General features: G+C 38.6%; 1 protein-coding gene across 2 annotated transcripts in view; it reads right to left on the bottom strand.

Annotated features, from left to right (window-relative positions):
- phactr1 (phosphatase and actin regulator 1) overlaps positions 1-24,117 on the bottom strand; it is a 47,823-nt gene that overhangs the window by 23,258 nt on the left and 448 nt on the right. The window contains exon 1 of one of the 2 annotated variants that reach the window (XM_059341706.1): positions 1,051-1,491. The exons of the other annotated variant lie outside the window; for it this stretch is intronic. Within the exon in view, the coding sequence (XP_059197689.1) occupies positions 1,051-1,342 (292 nt within the window). The 5' untranslated portion in view covers positions 1,343-1,491. Of the gene's footprint in view, positions 1-1,050; positions 1,492-24,117 lie in introns of those variants that run through there. 2 annotated transcript variants of the gene reach the window in all.

The following is a 24,117-nucleotide window of genomic DNA, read 5'->3' as shown; positions in this document are numbered from 1 at the left end:
CCTGAATATTCAGCTAATTCAAAAGAAAAAAACCCCAGAAATGTAGAGGTTTCATGTTTTTAAAATGTAGAGATTAATTTATTCTTCCAAAAGTAGCCAAAATGAAGCTTAAAATTGTGATATTTATTTATTAATAAAATCACTTTATTTTAAAACATTGCCAAAAATAAACGGTTTGGAATAGCTAGATCCTGTTAGAAACATTAAATTCTGCTCCTCAGAGACGATGTGAAGCCGCGATTGATTATTGAGACCGAAGGTGATGTGACAAATATTCACAGAAATCCGACAGAACAGCAGGCTGTTTACACAGAGCAGAGGGGAGAGGACAGGTGAGAGGAGGTTGCAAATAGTTAAATATACAGGATATGTGGAGACAAATTTTTTTCCCAACATTCATGACACTTGTGGGCACTTGGAAAAGTGTTTACATAAATTTCATTTTATTCCAATTTTTTAAAAAAATCTATCAGAGAAATTCAACCTGCATTTTTCTTTCTCTTTTTTATTTTTAGGATTTAGTTAATTATAACTGTGTTATTTAGCACAAGACATATTTTTAAGTTGAACCTACATTTAGTCACGATTGTTCTGATTTTATGGAGGTGCGTGACTTTATGTGTGTATGTATATAAATATATATATATATATATATACATACATACATTTTACACACACATGTAAAATGTATGTAAAATGGGGGGAAATGAGCAAAAAAACGCCCTGAAACGGCGTTTTTTTTTTTTTAAAGTTCTAACAGTGAAGTAAGGGATCTAAATACTTCTTCCATCTAAATGGCATACAGGCTAAACTTAATTATTATATTCAACAGGCTTTTTAAATTACACGAATCTCTTTTAGAGTCACTTTAAAATTAAATAAAGTTGATTTAAGGACCGTTCAGGGCTGATCTGAGTGCTGCTCCCCGGCAGGCAGGGAGCGGCCACGGGCTGCTGATGATAGTAATTTAAAAACAGGAGAGTAAAACCTCCTCCTCCACCTCCTCTTCTTCCTCCCTGTCTGATAGTAAACGGAACCGGTTCCCCTCACCGTCCGGCGGCTCGGCTCCCCGGCAATTGCTGCAGATGTGTTTAATCTCCTTCCCGATGTGGCAGTGGATCATGAACGGGATGTTGTTGTTGTTCGCGGCGGGCTGCTGCTGCTGCTGCTGCGGCTGTCTGTCGGAGCCGCTCCGGGACTTCATCCTGGTCAGACAGAAAGCTCTCCTCCTCTTCCCCGGTTTGTGCTCCACGGACACGGGCACCGCTAAAGAGGGTGCGGGGTCTCTGACAGATCCGGACCCGGACCATGAACGCATCACGTCGCCTCCACGGCCCGCCATGTTTGAGCTGGACTGCAGGGCTGCTGGTGCTGGCTGGACCCCCTTCGCCCTCTGCTCGTTCTCCCGTGGATTCCAACTGGTTTGCAGTTCTGACCACTACCACGAGTCAGCCATTACACAATTACTACAACTTCCGCTTAGTCCTACAAAATAAAAGCACTTTTGAGCGCTATGAAACGCAAACAAAGTAATCTACACCACATTGAAAATAGAACCTGCAAAACAACCAGAATAATGTGATTTGTTTTGTGACACTGTTAGCGAGAAGAATAATTCTGCTGAACTGGAAAAAAAATAATCCTCCAGTCTATCAAGCTTTAATGAATGATATAATGAAACATTTGCAGTTAGAAAAAATAAAAATCACCCTGTAAATTTAGGAAAACTTGACATCCTCCGAGTTGTATTATTAATATTTAAATATCTTATTTATAAACCTTATTTTTGTTTTGATATTTGATTTGACTCCACCTAGGTTTTTTTTTGTGTTTTTTTTATTGCTTTTATTTTTCTACTATCATTCTGTTCTTTCGTGTTGATTTTAAGCATAAATGAACATGTACATTCTTTATTTTTGTATGTGAACGAAAGAAAAAAAAACAATAAAGAAAAGTTTGAAAAAAAAAGAAAATAGAACCTGCAGTACATTTATTATATGGAAATAATTCATTTTTTGTGTTCTTTTGAAAGACATTATGGAATAATTCAAATATATAAACTGGCATATAAAGGGTTAAAATTCTGAGACTGATTTAATGTTTGGTAGTTTTGAGTCTGAAGTCTGAGATTTATGGGGAAAAAAATGATGTATGCTGATTTAATAGTAGTTTTAGTGTGCGTGGCCTTTTTTGGCCACAAGGGTCACCAGAGGGAGTATCTGGCACTATATAAAAAATACTAATGCAATCAAATCTATTTTGTTGCTAATCTTGGACATATCCAAGACTCGAATCACCACCGAAATCCCAGCTCCCTACAATTTATTATATGGACAATAATTCATTTTTTGTGATTTTTTAAAAAGGAATTATGGAAAACTTCAAATATATAAACTGGCATATAGAGGGTTAAAATTCTTAAAATTATTTAATGTTTGGTAGTTTTGAACAAGTCTGAAGTTGTTTAAGATATTTATGAAAAAATATTGATGTATGGTGATTTAATAGCAGTTGTTGTGTGCGTGGCCTTTTGTGGCCACGAGGGTCACGAGAGGGTAGTAAATTATTTGACACAGAGAGTCAGTGGGGTCAGTATTTTGTTCTCTACTCTCTGTCAGGGAGCAAGGATGTGTTACAGGACAAATAAATTGATTTAATGCAATTACAAACAGCAGGAAATGTTCCCTGAGTGTACCAAACTGAATAGTTACAAAATAAGATTAAACGCCCATGGAGAGTTTAATACAGTAATGTCACTTACTTTGTTGTCCTGAGAGACTTTTTGTAAGAATGCAATTTAAATCCTGCACTTCTATTCGAATTAACAACTCAATTTATTCTCTATTACTTTTGAGTCAGTGCTGCACTCGGGAGTAGGTGCCCAAATTAATCACAAACTCATTTTAAAATCAGAGATCAATGTTTTACCGTGCAATTAAAGCACAATATCCAAATAATCGAAACGTTTTTTGCAAAAATGTATATATATATATTTTGTCAAACGTAGATAATCTTTTTTGTATATATGTTAATCCTTGCGTACGAATCTATATTGCTTCAACTGTTTAATTTTGAAGGTCTACTTCATTTCCGGGTTTCGTCTATCTCGTCGTTTGCACTTTGACGCAGTTCAACTCGCCACAGATTCAGCCAATCACAGCTCGCTATTTCGCGTCAACCTTCCGGTATTGGCCAATGAGGTTGAGGCGCCGTAAAATTTATAATTTACCATGAATTCACCGTATTTAAAAAAAAAAAAAAAAAAAAAAAAAAAACGCGGAACAGATTATTTACAAGATGATAATACACAGTTCATCGAAGCTAACATTTAGCCCACATCTCAGATAGATAGATAGATAGATAGATAGATAGATAGATAGATAGATAGATAGATAGATAGATAGATAGATAGATAGATAGAAAGAAAGAAAGAAAGAAAGAAAGAAAGAAAGAAAGAAAGAAAGACCTATGGGGTTAAAAGCTCTATGATAATATAACCAATGGGGTTTCAACTTGGTTACATTATTATTGAGCTTTTAACCCCATGGGTGCATAGCGAGTCTTTAAAGTAATCAATAGACTACTAAAATCAATCCTGAACTTTATTAGAAACCAATGGAGAGAAGACATGACAAGCTGTGCACAGTCTGATATGTTTGTTTTGTAATCACTATAATCTGCTCCATAAAAAAATATGTTGTATGCCCTTTACGGGTAGGCAATACAGGTGAATAGGGTCATTTAAAAAAACAAACAAAAAAACCTTATAGTTATCACCATGCAGCTTCCCCAGTTTGTCATTTACATTTAGACAATTGTTTTTTGCATTACAAATTTTCTGAAATTATATGTTTAGATATGCAAATGATGAGCTAACTCATAAATATACACTAATTTGCATATCTTTTCAGGACAAAATCCGATCATTGGATAAAGCAAATTTTTATTATTTTATTTTGTTGATATATAAGTCTCAAAAATACTGTCAAATGCCATAAAAAATATTTTTATCATTTTTTTTCAGGGAGAAAATGTTTTATAAATCAGGGTATGAATGATTTATAGACAAACCCCTCTGTAAAAACCTTTAGAATATAGTAATATAGTAAAATTGGTAAGTTTGGTGTCTGTAGAGCTGAAGTTGAGATTTATGGCTCAGAGCATGAAAAAATCTCATTTTGACAAAACTTTAAAGATTTTGTACATTCTCAATGGAAATGACTATTTGAAAACAAAATATTGAATCTAATTCATGGCAACAACAATATAGAACATGTAAATCACATAATATTGTGCAGGAGAGTGGGAGCTTTAGAAGAAATCTACAGGCGCAAATGGATCAAATATAGTAAAAAAAAATACATCTAAATGTTTCTTTTTGATGTTTTTCTTTCCACTATTCTGAACAAATGTAGTGTAGTATAAATATAGAAAGACAAAGGTGAAAAATATTGGATGAAATTGGTTTGTTACTCTAAAGAAACACAAATGAATGCATTTTTTAAAATCTAAATTTTTCTCAATTTCCTCTTTTTGTCATCTGTGCTAAGAAACAACAGCATTATTAATCCCTGTCTAATGACATGTTTTTGCACTGCATCTCTTGTCCTTTTGCTAAATTTAAAATGTGTAAAAATAGAGCTTGAAAAAAGAAAAAAAGACATGGATAACATGCCGGCATTCTTGAGGGATGAAAGGAAGTCAGATTTGTGAAGTTGGAACACGATTAAGCAACTGAGTGAATGTGCTTGAGAGGATAGACAGTTGTTTTTGATCTATTTTACATAGTCTATGTTTGTGATCTACTGAGGCCAACAAAGGGTCACAGGCTTTAGTTACAGATCACTGCCAGCAGATGGAGCTCACCTACAAGTAATAGGGATAACATTTATTTGTCTCTGTTTGAAAACAGTGACAGACTGAGCTACAGGGTGCAGACTGCTGAGGAGGAGTCTAACTCCTTCATACAACACAGAGCTGGGGAGCACAAGCATACAAAGCGTGTGTGTGTGTGTGTGTGTGTGTGTGTGTGTGTTATCATTTTTACTACAATGTGTGTCTTGTTCGTATCTTTTACGTAACACTAAGATCAAAAGCCTACGCTGCATTTTCCTCGCTGCAGACGATGAGTCACGAAGGCTCTCAGATCCAGAGTACAAGGTTGTGTATCACAAGATGAAAGGGGAACAATTTAGTGAACAAGCCTTCAGTCTGGAGCGAGCCCTCCTCCTTCCTAAAGTATCAGGCCTCCAGGTCTCCTCTGAGGAAGTATCCAGATCCTTTAGTCCAATAGAAGTACTAATATCACACTGTTAAAATACTCTGTTACAAGTAAAAATTCCAGCATTGAAAATTTTACACCAGTTAAAGTACTCAATGCAGAAAAATGTTACCTGTGACTATCATATATTATATCATAGATTATTAATATTCACTTATTAATGAAAAAGCAGGATTTTGTTGATGGAGTTCGTTGAGGTGGAGCTCATTTTTAACTATATTGGTAAACAAAAATGGCATATTGTCTTTATGGAATTACCTGCTGATTATTTTCTCTATTAATTAATTAATTGTTCGGTTTGAAAACAGTAATAAATGCTGTTACAATTACATAGAGCCGAAAGTGCACCTTCACAATGTTTGTTTTGTCCAACCAATTAAGAAAAACTAAAAATGTTTAAATTGTTGTTAAATAGTTTAATTCATCACAAAAATACCTCAAAGCTATATGTATATTTTCATATGCATCTTTATTTGTAAAGTAATTAGTAATGTAAGTCAGATAAAATCAAATATCCTCAAATATTTCTGCTGAAATGTAGTGGAATACAGAATAAAATACTCTTTGGAAGCTAGAGCAACTGAAGGGGGAAAAAGGGGGATTTGAGGCCATTGATAGGCAACCAAATGAAACAGACTGTCACTTTGAATACAAATTCAGTTTTTACTGTGTTTGAACATTGTTTGAAACATTTTGGATAATTAAAGCACTAGACTTAACCAGGCGGCAACCTCCGTTTCTGAGCAGGGAGGTAAACCAGGAAGTGCCTTAAGCTGCATTCTACCAAAAATTCCAACAGGGGGTGCTAAGTTTGGCTGCAAAAACATTTCTGTCCATTAATTTGAATGCAAAATGAGAAAACTTCTCACTTGATTTATTACCTCAGAATTTTTTTTAGGACAACACTATGGTCTCAATCACTAGTAAAAAAATAGAAGATAAAGAATCATATGATTTGGGGCGTGGCTACCTTTGATTGACAGGTCAGTAACAAGGCGAGTCGTCATCGGGAGAGAAGCAGAACAATGCGTATCCACGGTAACGTGTCAATAAAGTTATATATAACGTTATATAGATATAGGATGTTTACCGGTTTGGTCTCATAACTTTGACCCTTTCACACTGTATTTTCACTTAATGACAGTTCATTTGACCGTTTTATTCATTAAAATGTCTTGTTCAGCGTTTGGTTGGACTAACAGACACTCCAAGGAGACACTGTTCAGTTTTGGGGGTAAGTAATGTACATTTTGTTTATGTTTTTTGCTAGCCAAAATGAACATTCAAGTTAATGCTCAAGTTAATGCTAACATGAATTAGCAGCAGCTTCTCTCAGTCAGGTTGAGGTGTAGAGAGGCTGTAGTCAGTGATCAGATCCCTCTCCTCCTCCACAGTCCAAATATGGTCTGCTCCCCGTATCGGAAACAAGACGGCGACACAAGATGGCGACGAGTGTAACGCTGAACTCGATGCTTCCAACGGGCCACAAACCAATGGGTGACATCACGGTCACTACGTTCATTATTTATATACAGTCTATGGGTACATCCCACCACTGGTAACAAGTAAAGATAAACTAAGAGATTCACCTCATGAAGACACACAGCTTCTTTATGAAAATAAAATAATGCATAACTGAAAAGGAAACAAGGACCAACTCAGAAGGGTAATCTTCGTTGAAGTCGCCCTCCACTCTATCGGTTTTATTCCGATGACCGGCCTGGTTCATACAACCCTTTCTCTGTTGTTGCTTCCTCTAATGAGGAGGAGATGTGAGAGCAGAGCAGCGGTGGTGTCGGGCTGATCAATAAATCCATAGACTCTTTCTCTTACACGCAGGCTGAGACCTGTAGTTTGTCTCGTGAGCCTGAAATGAAGGTTGGTGGAAGGACTGCAGGTATGATTCACATTCCATATAGAAGTGACACACGAGAGCATTGATTGGCCTACTCACACCTTACAGGAAGTATTCACAGATCTGATGTCAGCACAAAACATTTATGAGTTTCTAAGCATCAACTGTAAATATACTTGGAGCGATTGGCATTACATTTGGTACAGCTATCTATAATGTAATGCAATGTGTATAATGTAAGACATCTTTTATTCTTAATGGCCCTATAAAACCCTAACCCTTTTGGTGCCCACATGAATTGATCGATTTGGGAAACAACGCCCAACCCTTATCAACCTTACAACCTTAATCATCTGGGGTTCAGTGTTTTCAGTGTCTCTTTGACATGAGGAGGAGTCAGGGCCGCTCTCCTCCTGAGCCTCAGTCACTATAATTGCACCTAAGAACTACTACTACTGGGCTGATTTACTATTGTCTGAAGCTCAAAGTGCAGCTGTGCATGCTGCAGTAATGCCTCACAAAGCGATGATGTACTGCATGTCTTTGAACTTAATAATGGTCCAGAGTTGTTTTATAAGTAGCACACAATATGATTCATTTAAACGCTGGCTGGGGTTGCGCTCAGCGCAGACTTCACTGAGGTAATGTAAAGAAAAAAATGGGTAACGCTTTATATTGAGGTCCTTGTAATAACCATTAATTAACAAGTAATAAGGCCCTTGTAAGTCCTTACAAGATGCTTATTAACATTATTGTGAGTTTATAAGCTTATATAAGTGTTGATAATGGCATTACAAACACCCATGACCCACCCATTATGTCTTTGCCATGCATTTATTAATCTTTTTTTGTTTGCTTATTGATACTTAAATGTACTTTATTGCTCATCTATTATAAGTTAACTATAAGTTAACTATGCTTTTTGCAACTACCGGATCTAAAGCGATAACAATGCCTTATTACTTGTTAATTAATGGTTATTAAGGATCTTATTATAAAGCGTTACAAAAAATGTTTTCATAACGGCACATACCGATAATATCCATCAAATTATATATCTGTCTGCAACATGGTCTCACAGAAATCCGTGAAATAGCCACGGATTTCGCTTAACTCAAAATCCGTGGAATAGCCACGGAATCGCTCAAATTTCCGTGAAACTGACACGGATTTCGCTACAATGCAAGTTAATGACAGTCATATTTTTCTGGCGAGATCTTCACCACAAAGTGATTATGTACATTCACTGAGTGAAGATTTAGAAAATAAAACATATATTTCTCGCTAGAAATGTGATCAAAATCCATTTTTATGCAGAAACTAAGTCAAAATATTGATTTTTCACTAAAAATGAGAGAACTGTCCGCCATGTTTTTTGTTCTGACTGCTGGGACCTTGAAAGTCACGTGACTTGGAACAAACCAATAGCCATGGGATATGACTGTCATTAACTTGCATTGTAGCGAAATCCGTGTCAGTTTCACGGAAATTTGAGCGATTCCGGATTTTGAGTTAAGCGAAATCCGTGGCTATTTCACGGATTTCTGTGAGACCAGGTTGCTGTCGGGCTCTACTTGTAATCTGAATTTCAAGCATTCAATCAATAAAAAAAGTCCTGCAAGACATAGAAGTGCAGTGAGGATGAGATATTTATTTTCAGAGAGGCTTTCTGTTTCCTGCACACGTGAAGGGCTCAGTGGGAACACAAAGGGTTGGCAGGTTACAGCTCAATGTGCTGCTGACAGTAATGGACTTCATGCTTCTGACAAGTCGGAGCCCTTTCAGGTTTACGACAAGCTCTGGAACATACTACCTCACACTTCCACACACACACACAAGCATTGACAGAAGCACATACAGGAGATCGCAGGTGTGCTCGTCACATCAGAGATGGCAGCACATAGTCAGTGAGGCGGCCTATGGTGTGTCCAGCTGTCAGATTATTTTCTATCTGTGAGACACTGAGCTCTTTACATCTGTCTCACCATAAACCATCCTGTCCAACAGCATCAATCTTCTGGTGCATGTACTTCCCGTGAACCGTCCACTCCTCGGCTCAGGCGTGTCACCACATAAGCACACAGCCTTTAGAGTTTCTTATCTCAGAGCCTGTGATGGAGATCCACATCTGCCTTGACGGAATCAATCTCACCTTGACCTGCCTGAGCTGTGATTCACGTCTCAGTCTGCCTGACAACTCTAACGAGCCTCCACACCGACTCTGAAGCTTCTCAAAAAACTCTTCTAGGATGTGAACTTATACAGATGACCCTTACTATCTTGGTCTGTGTGCTCTCAGTGTTTTAAGATTATTGTTCTTTTTATGTTAAAGCTGAAAACTAAAGTGGATTGTGCTTTTGCAGCTGTTGCTCTTTGACTCTGAACAACTTTCTGCAAAGCCTCAGATAATCTTTGCACTCCATGTTTTTCTCTTTTTCTGTCCTTGATTTAATACCTTTTCTTCAGTGGGGTTTAACACTTAATTCAGCTTGTTTTATATATTGTCTTTTGTCTTATTATTACCTTCCTTTTTCCCTTTTATTCTTTCACCTGGTTCATATATTATCACACAATTGAATCTCATAGTTGCCTCCTAGTAGGCTAGTTGTCAACCTGTTAAATTGGCTTCTATATTAACATTTATGGTTGGGCGCAACCTAGTGGCTGAAGTAGTTATTACATGAGTGAAGGAGGAAGTGACATAGTTTAAGAAGAAACAGGGTCTATGCAAGGATGAAGGTTTGACACAAGACCCAGGACAGCCATGTTAAACTAAAAGTGTATTTGAGTCATTTTTTAAATGTAGGTGTAATTTCTATATCATATAAGCGTTCCAACATACGTGCGTCCAATAACATAAGGTATGAAATTTAGTTTTTTTCCAATATATTATTAAAATTATTATTGTTATTTATTATTTATGTATATGTGTATATGTATGAAAATAATCATACTAGTCCACTTTTTTCTTTCTTTTTCAACCTATTATTTGCTTTATTCATTTATCTACTTATTTACCTTTTACCTTTTCTCACTATAAAATGTATAATATTGCAGGCATGCTACAAGTATGTAAATAAATGTAAATTTCTATTAACTTCTGCAATAAAGAATTTAAAAGAACCTAAGGTATTTTATTCAAACCATGATCTTTTTCATACTAAACCGTACCATGTTGTTTCCTTAATCTAACCATGTCATTTATTTTCTTCTAAACGTAACCACATACAAAAACTGCAACCAACCATTTACTGGGCCGATAACATTTTCCTGCACATATAGTAAGAAGCCTCCTTCTTACCCATATGTATGAGGGTAATAACAACTGATAACAGCCAGTAAAACGGGCTGATGAAATTTAATTATTTGATTATTAACAGTCTGTTAACTTGTGTTTTGAAAAGGGTTTGTAGAATCTGATAATGTAATAAATTCCTGATAATGTAATAACCCCGATAATGTAATAAAAATCTGCACTTGAGTCCACTGAAAATGTAATAAAACCTGATAATGTAATAAAGTGCATTTCCCAATAATGTAATACACTTTTTTTTTTATCAATAATGTAATAAAGTATAACACCAAGCACCTTTAGATTTCTAGAAGCTGTTGAATGCATTCGTGTGTCATGGATACCTCGTTTGTGAAAAACGGATGAACGGGTCAAAAGTGAATAAACATTCAACTTTGACCTGTTGGTGGCGCTAGAGCTCTTGAGCTAGAGTTGATACACAGTATCACCACTTGAACCCAAGTAATGGGTGGTCTGCTGTTAAATTATTACAATATTATGGAATTATTACATTATCAGGACTTGCGAAATGAAGGCTAAACTGATAATGTAATAACCTCCATTAATGTTATACTTTATTCCATTATTGGTGAAAAAAGTGTATTACATTATTGGGAAGTTAGTACATTATCAGGTTTTATAACATTTTCAATGGACTCAAGTGCAGATTTTTATTACATTATCGGGGTTATTACATTATCAGGAATTTATTACATTATCAGGTTCTACAGGGCTAGATAAATAGAGTTTGCAGTGTGAAATTAAGTAACATAAATGACCAATTAAAGCTGTCTCTGCAGCTCTGCTCTCTAAATGCCAAATGAAATGCCAAAATCAATAGCAGCAGTGTTGCTGATGTCCTGACTGACTGTTCACAGGTCAAAGTGGTGTATAAAGCATGCCTTTAAGCTAAATGCTGCTAACTGTTAATGGACTGCTGCTCCACTCCCAGACAGTGTTTGGAGAGTGTAGAGAAAAATATCACTGCTGCTGTAATGAAACAAAAATGTTGTTTTCCTCTCTTTTTAGGTGCTGAGGTTTTCAAATATAGACTTCTCTCTAATCTCTTTAACTTTGACTTAAAACTGCACTTGTTAATATTTTAATATAAGCAATGGATGAAATGGCTGGATTATCAAACAGCAGTTTTACTCTGCTGTACAGAGGATTTGAGGATTTTAGCGCCTCAATCGTTTAATCTTTTAAATCCATTAAAGGTAGTTAACACTGGTGGAAAAGGCCCGAGGGGAAACCTTCAAATTTCTTGTTTTGTTCAAATAACAAGCCAAAAATCCAATGTTTTGATAAAATAAAACACACAATTGAGAAGCTGGATCCTGCAAATATTTGCCATTTTGATGAGACAAAAATGAAAAAGCATTGCATATTCATTTTGTTCTGATCAACTCATTTATTAACTGTTTTTAATCTCTAATTTTCTATATAATTTAGCTTTCTGTCTGCTATGTGTATACACACAGAATGTATTGCTTGCATGCTTTTGGAGGAGGGGATCCCTTTTCTGTTACTCTTTACGTGGGTCTTCCCAGTTTTCCTTATTCAAATAAAAAGTTAAGCAGGATGAAATATGTGGGTTTTTTTTACTTTTAGCTGGTGAATTTGATCAAGATATATGGAAAAAAGTAAAGGAAATATACAATCAAAAAAAAGTAAGGAAATATACAATCAAATAATGACAAACAGCATGTGACTTCTATAAAATAAAAAATATGAATAATTAATGTAAGGCAAGTTTTCCTACATCACTCATACAAGCTTATTCAGAATTAATCTGTTTGTCCGAGTGATTCTTGCATGAGGCTCAATGTTTCTGCAAAGATCCAGTGCTTTGAATATGAAAGATCACCTCCACTGTTTTGTGCTCCTGACTGAAGTCAAACTATCCTTGTCTTGTGTTAAGAGGTTAAATCCACGGCCATTACTGTCCATATGATTGATGTCAGACTGGACGGCTACATAACCTTCCCTCTTCTCTATTTCTGATGACTATCCATTACCCCACATATCACCTCCACATCCCGTCTGGGCTTCTATCTCCATCAGGCAAAAATTATTAATCATCCTCCTGCCTTTGATGGTGCTGCTGCTAATTTCGGCCCCGAACTCAGACTCCGGTCCTGACAGAGATTTAGTATGCAAAGTTAATGTGCTGCTCTGCTGTTGAGACAGGAGAGGTGGAGACCTGCTGTTTGGAGTCTAAAACAGACTCCCTGTGCCATTTAATCTTCATCATTCTGCTGCTTTTACCTCCATGTTTCCCACCGGTTCATCTGTCCTCCCACTACCTCTCTGATTAAGATGCTGGCTTTAGTGTCGCGGAGGAATCACGTCGTCAGAGGGTGACAGAAGTTAATTGTTTTGATGGAAGAGACTAAACATGCTGTAGGCGGAATCCAAATCGGACTTTAAAAAAATAAATACAAATTTAACCAAAAGAGTCCCATTGACATTAAAAATCTCTTTTTTTAAAAGGGAGACCTGGCCAAGACAGGCAGCGACATAAAAATACCACCCATATAGTTACTAGCCGTGTTTCCATTAAAGTCAAAGTGAATTTCGAAGCAAAAGTTTGAAATGTCACATTAAAGAAAATCTGAATTAGAGACGTTTCCATCAACTGGTTTAGAGTGAATAAACAAAGCGGCATGAATGTACTTTGGTCAGAAGATGGCAGTGTAATGTATTGCTGTAGGCTAATCTGTCAGTAAATAGTAGAGAAAGTAGAGATAAACCCAGGCGGCAACCTCCCGTTCTGAGCAGGGAGGCAAACTAGGAAGTGCCTTAAGCTGCATTCTACTGAAAAAAGTGTGGCTACAAAAACATTTATGTCCATTAATTTCAATGCAAAATCAGTTGATTTATTACCTCAGAAATTTTTTTTAGGAGACTATGGTCTCAATCGCTAGTAAAAAATTTTCTTCAAGACAATTTGATGTTAATAGTTAAAAATTGGCCCCATTAAGAAGAAAATAGAAGATAAAGAATCGTATGACTTGGGGCGTGGCTACCTTTGATTGACAGGTCACTAACAAGGCGATCCATCATCAGGAGAGTAGCAGAACAATGCGTATCCACGGCAATGTGTCAGTAAAGTGATATATAACGTTAAATGGTTAAAAAAAATTATGTTTACCGCTTTGGTCTTTGAACTTTGTATTTTCACGGAATGACATTTTATTTGAACGTTTTGTTCATTAAAATGTCTTGTTCAGCGTTTGGTTGGACTAACAGACACTCCAAGGAGTCGCTGTTCAGTTTTCTGCGGTAAGTAACATACATTTTGTTTTTGTTTTTTGCTAGCCAAAACTCACATCCCAGTGAATGCTCCAGTTAATGCTAACATGAATTAGCAGCAGCTTCTCTCAGTCAGGTTGAGGTGTAGAGAGGCTGTAGTCAATGATCAGATCCCTCTCCTCCTCCACAGTCCAAATATGGTCTGCTCCCCGTATCGGAAACAAGATGGCTACAAGTGTAACGCTTAACTCGATGCTTCCAACGGGCAGTCCACAAACCAATGGGTGACATCACGGTCACTACGTCCATTATTTATATACAGTCTATGGATAAACCACAACAAAAAAGAGGTTGCTAATTGCAGAGGAAATGGAGAGAATTCTTCAGGAATTAGATTCAATTGAGCAACTTTTCCATGTTCTTCCATGTCAGAGGAAACAGCTGATCAGTCATGTGAGTTAAATGTTCGCTACTTCAGAAATTATTCAGAAAAATCGTCCATTTCTAGTTTAGTTCATCAACTATTTTAAGAAAAAAAAATAAAAACACTATAAGCGAGCGTAAAAACTTTTATGCAGATTTTCGAACGTTTTTTATCAAATTTTGGTGTTACCATCAAGCTTTTCTCGTGCGAATCTTCAAAATGCGCAGACACACACATACCCACACACACACACACACACACACACACACACACACACACACACACACACACACACACACATCCTTGTACTTCTATCTTTCTGAGGGCCCACATTGGAATAGTGAATTCCCTAGCCCCTTAACCTAACCTAAACCACACACACACACACACACACACACACACACACAAACAGTACATTCATTTGATATTACATTTGGACATTGTTGGCACTGAGCTGTCATCACTCCAACATCTCTACTAACACTAGCTGTGTCAGGAAACCGAAGAACACCATAAAAGACGCTGCACGCCCTGGACACCATCTGTTTAAGCTCCACCCATCAGGCAGCGCCTCACATCAATCAGCACACACACAAATAGACTGAAAAACAGCTTCTGTGCACTCCTGAACTCACACATCTCCTCGGGCTGACAGGACTGATGTGCTGCCATCATTAAAGCAATATTTGCTTACAAGTCACTCCAAACCGCTGATTGATTACGTGCAGTGTTCCTGCACCATCACACGTCATTCAACACCCAGATACACATCACTTCATATCATGTCACACTGCAGCTTTACTGGACTAATTCTGCTGCTGCTGCTGCTGCTTTGCACACTCATTAGTTGTATTTTATCTGTATATTGCTTAGATTCTTTATTTTTTGACACTGATATTTTTTATTCACGCTTATTTTTATCCTTTGTAAGTATGTGTCAAGTCTTTAATACGGTGAGACAGCTGTACTTGCAATTTCACAATAAAAGATCTTGAATGTTGAATCTGATAAAATAATAGTTCCTTGTGATATAATAAATAAATAAATAACCCAGATAAGTGGCAGAAATTGATGGATGGATTAACCAATTAACAAATTATTTATGAAATGTAGTTAATTCATGTCATTTCTATAATCATCCCCTGCCCATTATATGTCAGTAAGCTACATTACAGGTGTGATGGTTCTGACTGAAACTTCATAAGAAAGGACCAGACAGACAGATTTATGGGTGTTTAATTTCTCCTGAGAGCCTGCAACCTTATACACACAATTTTTTAACTAATCTGAGCAGGTTGTTAACAAATCGTTTTGTGTACCTAGAACCTTTCCTTTTTTAGCATTGTATCAAAGCTTCAAATGAATGCTTAAAATAACAACAACAACAAAATTAAAGGAAATTATTATTATTAACGGCATTCTTTTATTATACAAATTGATGATTAAACTGAGCACAAAAGGCGACATTAAAAATAATGAAAGTCACATTTTTCAGTTTTCTACTGATACTCTCTTTCAACTAACTCAAAAAAATCCCTGAATGCAATATCACAATGTGTTTACTGCACCAGTTGACAGTACAATGACAATATACTGTGTATTTTTAAAAACATTTTCCTGGAGGAAATTTTTCTGTGTCCAAATAAATGCTGTACATAAAGATGGTGTCACACGTTGTACAGACTGTGAAGCCCTTTGAGGCAAGTTTGTGATTTTGGGTGAGAGAAATAAAACGGAAACAACTTCTTCTACAGGGTTTTTCTCTTTGTGTCTGGTTTGGTCTACTTTTCTTTGTCTTCTCTGTCTATAAATGTGTGAGCATCAACACAGCAGCTAACACACTGAGAAAAAGTGTTAAATAAGGTGTGATGTGATGAGGAAAGACAAAAAAGTCTGCGAGTTTAAAGGCGACACAAAGTTCAGTGTTTTCTCGTCTTCATACAGTTTCTTGATCTCCTTCTCTCTCGTGCTGCCGTTCACTGTTCAAAAGCCTCCCCATCCTCCCTCCCTCCCTCCTCTCTGCGACCGGACCGGCTATGTGCTGAATTAATATAAAGTGACAGAACAGCAGAGCCTGTAGGAGCCTATGTGTGTGTGTGTGTGTGTGTGTGTGGTTGTTTGTGTGTGTGCGTCCCTGTAAACGTGTGAGACTTGGCATATCACCGGGAAATGAGTCACCGCTCTCTGTGTCTCCTGTATGCAGCTCATCTGTTTTGATAGGTGGCCTTCATCAATACAGACAGCTTAGATACTTAAAGGACAAAAAAACAAAACAAACCTAAAACAGCTACCGGTGACGTGTCTCTGGCTGCATTTTGTGGTTTTGCGTGTGTATTTTTCCTCGGCCAGAGGACGCCTCCTGCAGCTACCCTGACAGCTCAAGTGCCCAGCGATGAACCACAAGGGGGCAGACTTAAAACAACCACAGGGGGGACAGATATCAAAGAGAGGCTCGCAGCCAGGCTGCAAAACAAGCAGGAGTGCAACACAGTAGGCAACCAATAAGGGATTAAGAACCAGAAAATGACATTACAGAATGCACCGTGCACAATAACAGAAGATACAGAGCCTGACCTAAATTTGTTAGATACAGAAAAAGAGTCAGAGGAGTAACCAAAACTGATTTAGATATATTGGATTGTATTCATTTTGTACATAAATACAGGGTTCATAAAGAAAAAACTTCAAGCACTTTCAAAAGTGTAAACCAACTACGAATGCAATTGCAAAAACAAAAGTTTACAGGATTATTTAAACCCACATGCAGGCCACTTTATTAGCTACACCTGTTCAACTGCTGGTTAACGTAAAGATCTAATCAGCCAATCACATGCAGCAGCTCAATGCATTAAGGCATGTAGACATGATGAAGACAAGCTGCTGAAGTTCAGAGCGAGCATCAGAATGGCGAAGAAAGGTGCTTTAATTGACTTTAAATGTGGCATGTTGGTCTGAGTATTTCACTAACTGCTGATCTAACAACCATCTCTAGGGTTTACAGAGAACGGTCCATAAAAGAGAAAATATCCAGTGAGCGGCAGTTCTCTGAGAATGACCGCACTGGTTTGAGATGATAGAAAGGCAACAGTAACTCAAATAACCACTCGTTACAACCAAGGTCTGCAGAACAGCGTCTCTGAACACACAACACGTCCAACCTTGAACCAGCTGGGCTACAGCAGCAAAAAACCACACTGCCACTTTATTAAATACACATTGCTAGCTAATAAAATGGCCGCTGAGTGTATATTAACAGTTTGTTTATTTTAACAGCTGTTCATATCAAGTTTTTTTCAATAAAACTTCATCCAAAACATCAACAACACTTTACTCTCCAACACTCATCCTGGAAACAGTCTGTTACAGTTTATCTCAAGCCCCAACGAGACGCAGCATTTTGAGTAACTTTTGCTTAATCTCAACTGGAAATATGTCCTCTCTTGGTATGACACTGGTGTTATCACTTGTGCCCTCTCTGACATGTGTGACATGTGATCCAGGGAAACAAAAATCACTGAAACTGTGTCCCAGTTCTCTTCAAAACACTGATTCTAGGAAGAACTTTACCGGAATGACAAAATTAAGACAAAAGTAACAGCATCCCAAAATATGTTTTTACAGTATTACAAATCATTACTAATCTATAAAGCATTAATACATTTTCTTAAGTCTGCCTTATAAAGCAAAATACAAAAATAATCTACTTAAACATTATGCCTTGTTTGCCTTGAATGTATATATTTTTTTATTGCTTATAAATTATTCATTCATTCTCCTTAACTGCTTGTCCACACTCGGGTCGCGGGGGGCTGGGGCCAATCCCAGCTGACATTGGGGCAAGAGGTGGGGTACACCTGGACAGGTCGCCAGACTATCACAGGGCTGACACATGAGACAGACAATCATGCTCTCATTCACACCTACGGGCAATTTGGAGTCACCAATTAAACCTAAGTGCATGTTTTTGGACTGTGGGAGGAAGCCAGAGTACCCTGTGAGACACGGGGAAAACATGCAATCAGTGCACACTTCTCACATCATGAAGACCTTGGAGCGGCTGATTCTACGCCTACTGAGAGTTGAGGTCATAGACAAACTCGACTCCCTACAGTTTGCATACAGAGTGAACGATGCTGTCCTCTACATGCTCACCGTGCCCTTGCTCATCTGGAGGAAACTGGCGCTTATTTGAGAATCATGTTGTTTGATTTTTCAAGCGCATTCAACACCATCCAACCCAACATACTCAAAAACAAGCTGACAGAGATGGGAGTGGATCTTTCCTTCATCTCCTCGATCACATATTACCTGACAGGAAGACCACAGTATGTCAGGTTGGGGAACTGTTTTTCTGGGACATTAATGAGCAGCACAGGGGCTCCACAAGGCACTGTTCTGGCTCCATTCCTGTTCACACTGTACACAGTGGACTTCAAATACAACTCTGAGTCCTGCCACATCCAGAAGTACTCAGACAACACTGCTATTGCGACGTGAATCAGGAATGGATAGGAATCTGAATATAGGGATCTGATAAAAACCTTCAGTGACTGGAGTCACAAGAACTACCTCCTACTGAACACCTAAAAGACTAAGGAAATAATCAGAGATTTCCTCAGGTTCAAGCCCCCTCTTCAGCCAGTGAATACCTGTGGGGTGGACATGGAGGTGGTGCCAAGTTATAAGTATCTAGGTGTATACCTGGATAATAAGTTGGACTGGTCCCTAAACACAGACGCTCTCCACAAAAAGGGGTAGAGCCTCCTCTTTTTCTTAAGGAAGCTCAGATCTCTGGACATCTGTAGTAAGATGCTGCAGATGTTTTATCAGTCTGTGGTGGTAGTGTGTTGTTTTATGCTGCAGTCTGCTGGGGAGGCAGCATCAGACACAGAGATGAAGGTGGTTGGACAGACTGGTCTAAAGAGCTGGTTCTGTGGTTGGAGCCAGGTTGGACACACTGGAGGAGGTGGTGGAGAGATGACCTGTCAACATGTTCGAGTCCATCCTGAAATACCCGGATCATCCACTACACAAAACCTTTATGGAGCAAAAAAACAGCAGTGGACCGCTCCTCTCTCCGTTGCAGGAGGGAGAGATACAAAAGATCCTTCGCTCCCATCAGACTGTCTCATTCTTCCAGAGTTACCAGACTGACTGAATTTCCCCACGGGGATACATAAAGTAATGTTGATTTGATTTGATTGATTTGATAACCACTACACCACAATTTTTACAACCTCTACCTACAGCCTCTCCTGTCTTCTCCTCTCAGCTTTGCGTAAACCGGTTTTCAGTGAATATTTGTCATGTGACCATTTGTCTCAGCAGAATCAATCATGGCTTCACAGTGTCGCTGAGGAGCAGAATCAAATGTTTTTACCAGGATCTAGTTATTCCAAACTCTTTATTTTTGGTGACATTTTTGTTTTTCTAACAGAAACTTTTGTAACTTATGATCCATTCAAGGAATGACGGAAAGTTCAAATTCTAACGTTAATGCCTGTTTTTCCCGTTTTTTTCTACAATAAATGGTGCATCAGAGGCTCAGAGGGTTAGGTTGTAACTAAATCGGACAAAACAATGAGAAGAAAACGAGCACGAGAAAGACTTCCATAAGAATTCAAGTGTGTGTTTTCCTTTAACCCACACTTGTATTTGCTTCTGTACTCTCTAACAGACTTTCCCACTGTCTTGATTGTCAACTTAAGCCAGACGCCTCCCCGGGCTCAGGTTTTCTCTCTCTGCACAATGGTTAGCTTGTCTGAGCTGAATGGATGAACCCTTGTGCCAGTGGAGGAAGAGTGAAGGTTTTTTGTGTGTTTGGTGGGAGGCAGCTAGGCAGGAAGTACTCCTCTGCATTTAAAGCACTCACTCTTCCTCCCTGTATCCCTTTTGTATTCTGCCCAGGTATAGTTCTACATTCTGCTGGCTAATATATGCAGATACCAGAGGAGACAAAAGAGTATCACTCAGATAGTGGGAGGTGGTGTGTGTGTGTGTGTGTGTGTGTGTGTGCACGGTTCCCAACATATTGTTTGGACGACAGCCATCTCTGTTTCTTTTTCACTGTGCCAGTCTTTATGTAGCCACAATTTAAAAAGCCTGCCACCCTGTCCTCCTCCTCAGACTCTTCCTGCTCCTCCACCTCCTCTCATTTAAGACCTCTGTATGTCAGTGTTTTATTCAGGTCTTTATTAGAGTGCTCTGTGTTTGAATGAGAGCGTGGTAATGCCTGTGTCTTGGTCTCTGTGAGAAGTACTAAGCTCTAACTGAGCTGACCTGGATTTATGCTGCAGGAGCAGAGCGGTGCTGCCTGGGATCTGGACCATGGAGCGCATGGCGGAAATGCAGAAAGACAGGAGGTTTGAAATGGATCTGATCTCATAAGTTGGCAAAAGTTTCAAGTTACTAGTGCAGTGCCCGTTTAAAATGTTGAGGGGCTGATAGCCTGGCTTCCAGTATTCTTCCTTGCAGTTTTCTCAAGAACAGATTATCCAAATTACTTCACATTTGACACTGCAGTTTACTTGAGTCTTGAGCAATACACCTGCACTGACATAGTTGACATGTCATGTCTCCTGGCAGTGATAGAGTAGACATGTTGTTTGCTAACAGCTAGCTATTTCGGTCCAGGCTATTTCTGGGAGCAAAATCGTTAATTCCGTTCAAGTCAACATCTCAGGTCTCCCAAGTCTCTCTTTCTTCATCTGTTCTTGAATGAAAAGAGGTCTAACTGCAGTCGGGCAGGCTACATAACATGCCCATTTTCCCACAAGACACAACCACATAACAAAGAATGCACCCAGAGATAACTCCCAGTTACAAACTACAATGATTCTTCAACTGGGTTTTTGTCCCTAAAACCAACATAATAGTCTTTGTGCCAAATTTATGCTACCTATACATCAGAAGAGGAATTTGGAAATTCTCCCAGAAAACTATCAGCTCACACCTGCTCACATCTAAAGACAAGTATTTAGAGTTTTTAGTCCCAGCCTAGTCTCAGACTGAGATTTTAGACAGAATGAATCTTGCAGGGTAACTATTTACAAGACTACAACTAGATGCTTTTAGCATTTTTTTCTACCATGCATTTTTTCCCCATTCATTTATACATTTTAACTGGGTCTCCTTACTGTTCTCTTTACCAGTTCAGTTTGTACTATGAACCTGCAGACAGATCTACTTGCTTTGTATGTATTGAGGGGGGGACCCCTAATAACTGTTACACTGCCAAAAAGCAAGCTTGGTACATCACGCTCTCTGTCATTTTTAGTGAGTAATCATCAATATAATATATCTTTAGCCAATACTGAGCTCTACAGAGCTTTTCAGCCTATTTTACCTCATTGTTTTGGTTTGATGGCAGTCTGCAGCCTTCATCAGCCTTGTTTTTAGGAGTTTTATGCATCTTTTTTTTCAGCAAACAACCTCTGTACACTACCTGCCTAGCATCAAACGAGCCTGAAGTGACCATATTTAGAGGAAAGGGTGAAGCTTGGGAGCAGGATGCTAAAGTTATCAGCTCATTTTACCAAGACTACCAATAATTTTCATGAAGTGGAAAGACACCGTGAAACTGTTAAAGTTCTAAGATGAAAATGCACAGTGCCATGTTAGCGAAGCCATTAAAACGTCCAAAGGGCAAAATACATCAGCTGTTTGTCTGTCACTTTGTTTTGGAGTTCACTTACGTCCTTGTGTCCACACATAGATAGACGCAGCTTTAAATTCTCTTCCAAACTGAACGACTGATTAGATCATTTTTCATTGCCTTACAAAATGATACCCAATCTGCAAGACGACATCACTTGACATCTAAAATCCTTACAAATGACTCCTGCAAGAAATTATTCATATAAATGTGTGGTGGCGAGTGTGTCAGACTTGGTTAAGGCTGCACAAGCAATCATAGTCAGGGTTAAAAGAAAAAAAAAATCCTGACTGATGGTTGGAAATAGGAAATGAAAATCACCCTGGCATGTCTACGCCACATTCTTTGCTGTTTCCCGATTATTCGCCCAGATCTCCAGTTTTTTTTAGCACCAAAGTCAAAGATTTTACTTCATGGAATAATGAAAACACAGCTCCAATGAAGTGATGGAGCAAGCAAATAAGCTGTTTCTAACTATAAAGACACTTAAGGGCAAATGTAATGACTACATTGAGGTTCATGAGGCTATTAAACAACACTTTTCACAGTTTGTCTGCATATTAGATTCAGCAGACTTCAAGATCTGGGAGTACATGAATGTTTTATGTTTTAAAATTGCTGTTCATTCCCTGCAAACTGTTTTGAATACTAACAAATCAGGTCAATGGAGGACTAGAGTACAACAAGAGCAAATAGCAGACTGATGATTCTGCACTGAAGGCATAAAAGAAACTGTAGTGAAATTATCTCTTCCTGTGTGTGGCCAAATAAGGTCGAGCCCATGAGAGTGACAACAGGCCTCGGTGTTCACTTAATCCAATACGCGTACACATAATCCAGTCTCCCACACACCCAAGCATGCATATTCCACATGCATACACATGCACATTGCATGGATATTTTGTCACATATGAATGGTGACACACATCAAAGAAAAGAGTGGGCTGGATTATGCAAAACAACAGCAGCTAAAAAACACAAACACGAGGTAAATGGGAATAAGGGGAGTGGGCAGGCAGATTAGACCAAAGCTTCCTGGGTTAAGAAAAAAGGTGTGAAGACAAATATCATATCATATCATAAATAGTGCCCGCTGGATTCTTGATGATGCCACTCCAGCCTCACGCAGCTGCTGAGCTAATAGCCAGCACTGTGAGCAAGACACAGCCAAGCCCCCCACCACCACCACCACCACCACCACAACTGCCACCGCCACCTTCTTCAGATTCAAGCCATGCCTGATGGAAAGGCCTGACACAAAGCTCCAAGAAAGAACAGCGTTACTCTTATAGGCTCGGATAATCTCAATAAAGAGGAGGTGCTGCCGTGCTTTAATAGGAAACAAAATGGAGAGGAAGATTGTTCAGGGCCAGAGAGAGGGCAGCTGAGAGAGATTATGAGTAGGTGGGTCTGAGCACCATGAGTCATAAAGGTCTAAGCAGGGCTAAAAAAAGGAGAGCAAGCATGTGAGTAATTCTTGATCTCATTAAGATTTATGTAAGAGTAATTATTCCCACCTTACACAATATTTTTACACACTAACCTTTGCATTAAAACTGAATTTATTCATAATAATTACTCACTATGGCTTTGCAGGCTACGTGTATGGTTTAACAGAGAGAGAGAGAGAGAGAGAGAGAAGTGGTGGAAAATTAACACAAAGCAGAACAATAGCCAAGCAGGGGAATTTTACAGCTGGCATCTGTTCGAAATGGAAAATATAGGCTTGAGTCTAGCCTAGACTTCCAGGCTATACACGCCATGTGACTGGAATTTGTCACATCGGCCAATTCTGGGGGAGATCGGACACAATTTCAAATGCAGTAGCTCGTTAATAGAAAAAGCGCTCTCATATATATATATATATATATATATTGTTGGTTAAAAAACAAAAGCAAATAGAGGAATGCCGATTCCGTGCAAACCCTGCTCGGTGGCATTTTCAGCACCGAGGGGCAGTGGACAGCTCCGCGCTGATGTGATATTAGAGCAGCCTCCCTCAGGGATGAGGAGGGATTTGCACAGGAGAAAGAGAAGAGAATAAAATGCACATGGATGTGGCTCTAAATCCATATGACGCCGATCATCCAGGCTTCGTGACAGCGTACCATCGTGACCATGGCAACAAAGGAAACAATAACTTATCTCCATTGTTTTCCTGCACACACACACACACACACACACACACACACACACACACACACGCAAACTGGGATTAAGCCAGCCACCACATTTCTTTAGCGAGCCATTCATCCCTCAGCCTCCTTTCTCTCTCTCCCAAAATGCAATAATAACAACAACTGCATTTTAAATGAGTAACCAGAGGCGGCCAAGTTCGCACTAAGCATTTCACTGC

Source organism: Centropristis striata, chromosome 9, assembly GCF_030273125.1.
Source record: "Centropristis striata isolate RG_2023a ecotype Rhode Island chromosome 9, C.striata_1.0, whole genome shotgun sequence".
NCBI lineage: Eukaryota > Metazoa > Chordata > Actinopteri > Perciformes > Serranidae > Centropristis > Centropristis striata.
The sequence above is the reverse complement of the archived record's forward strand: the minus strand, read 5'-3'. Positions and strand labels throughout refer to the sequence as shown.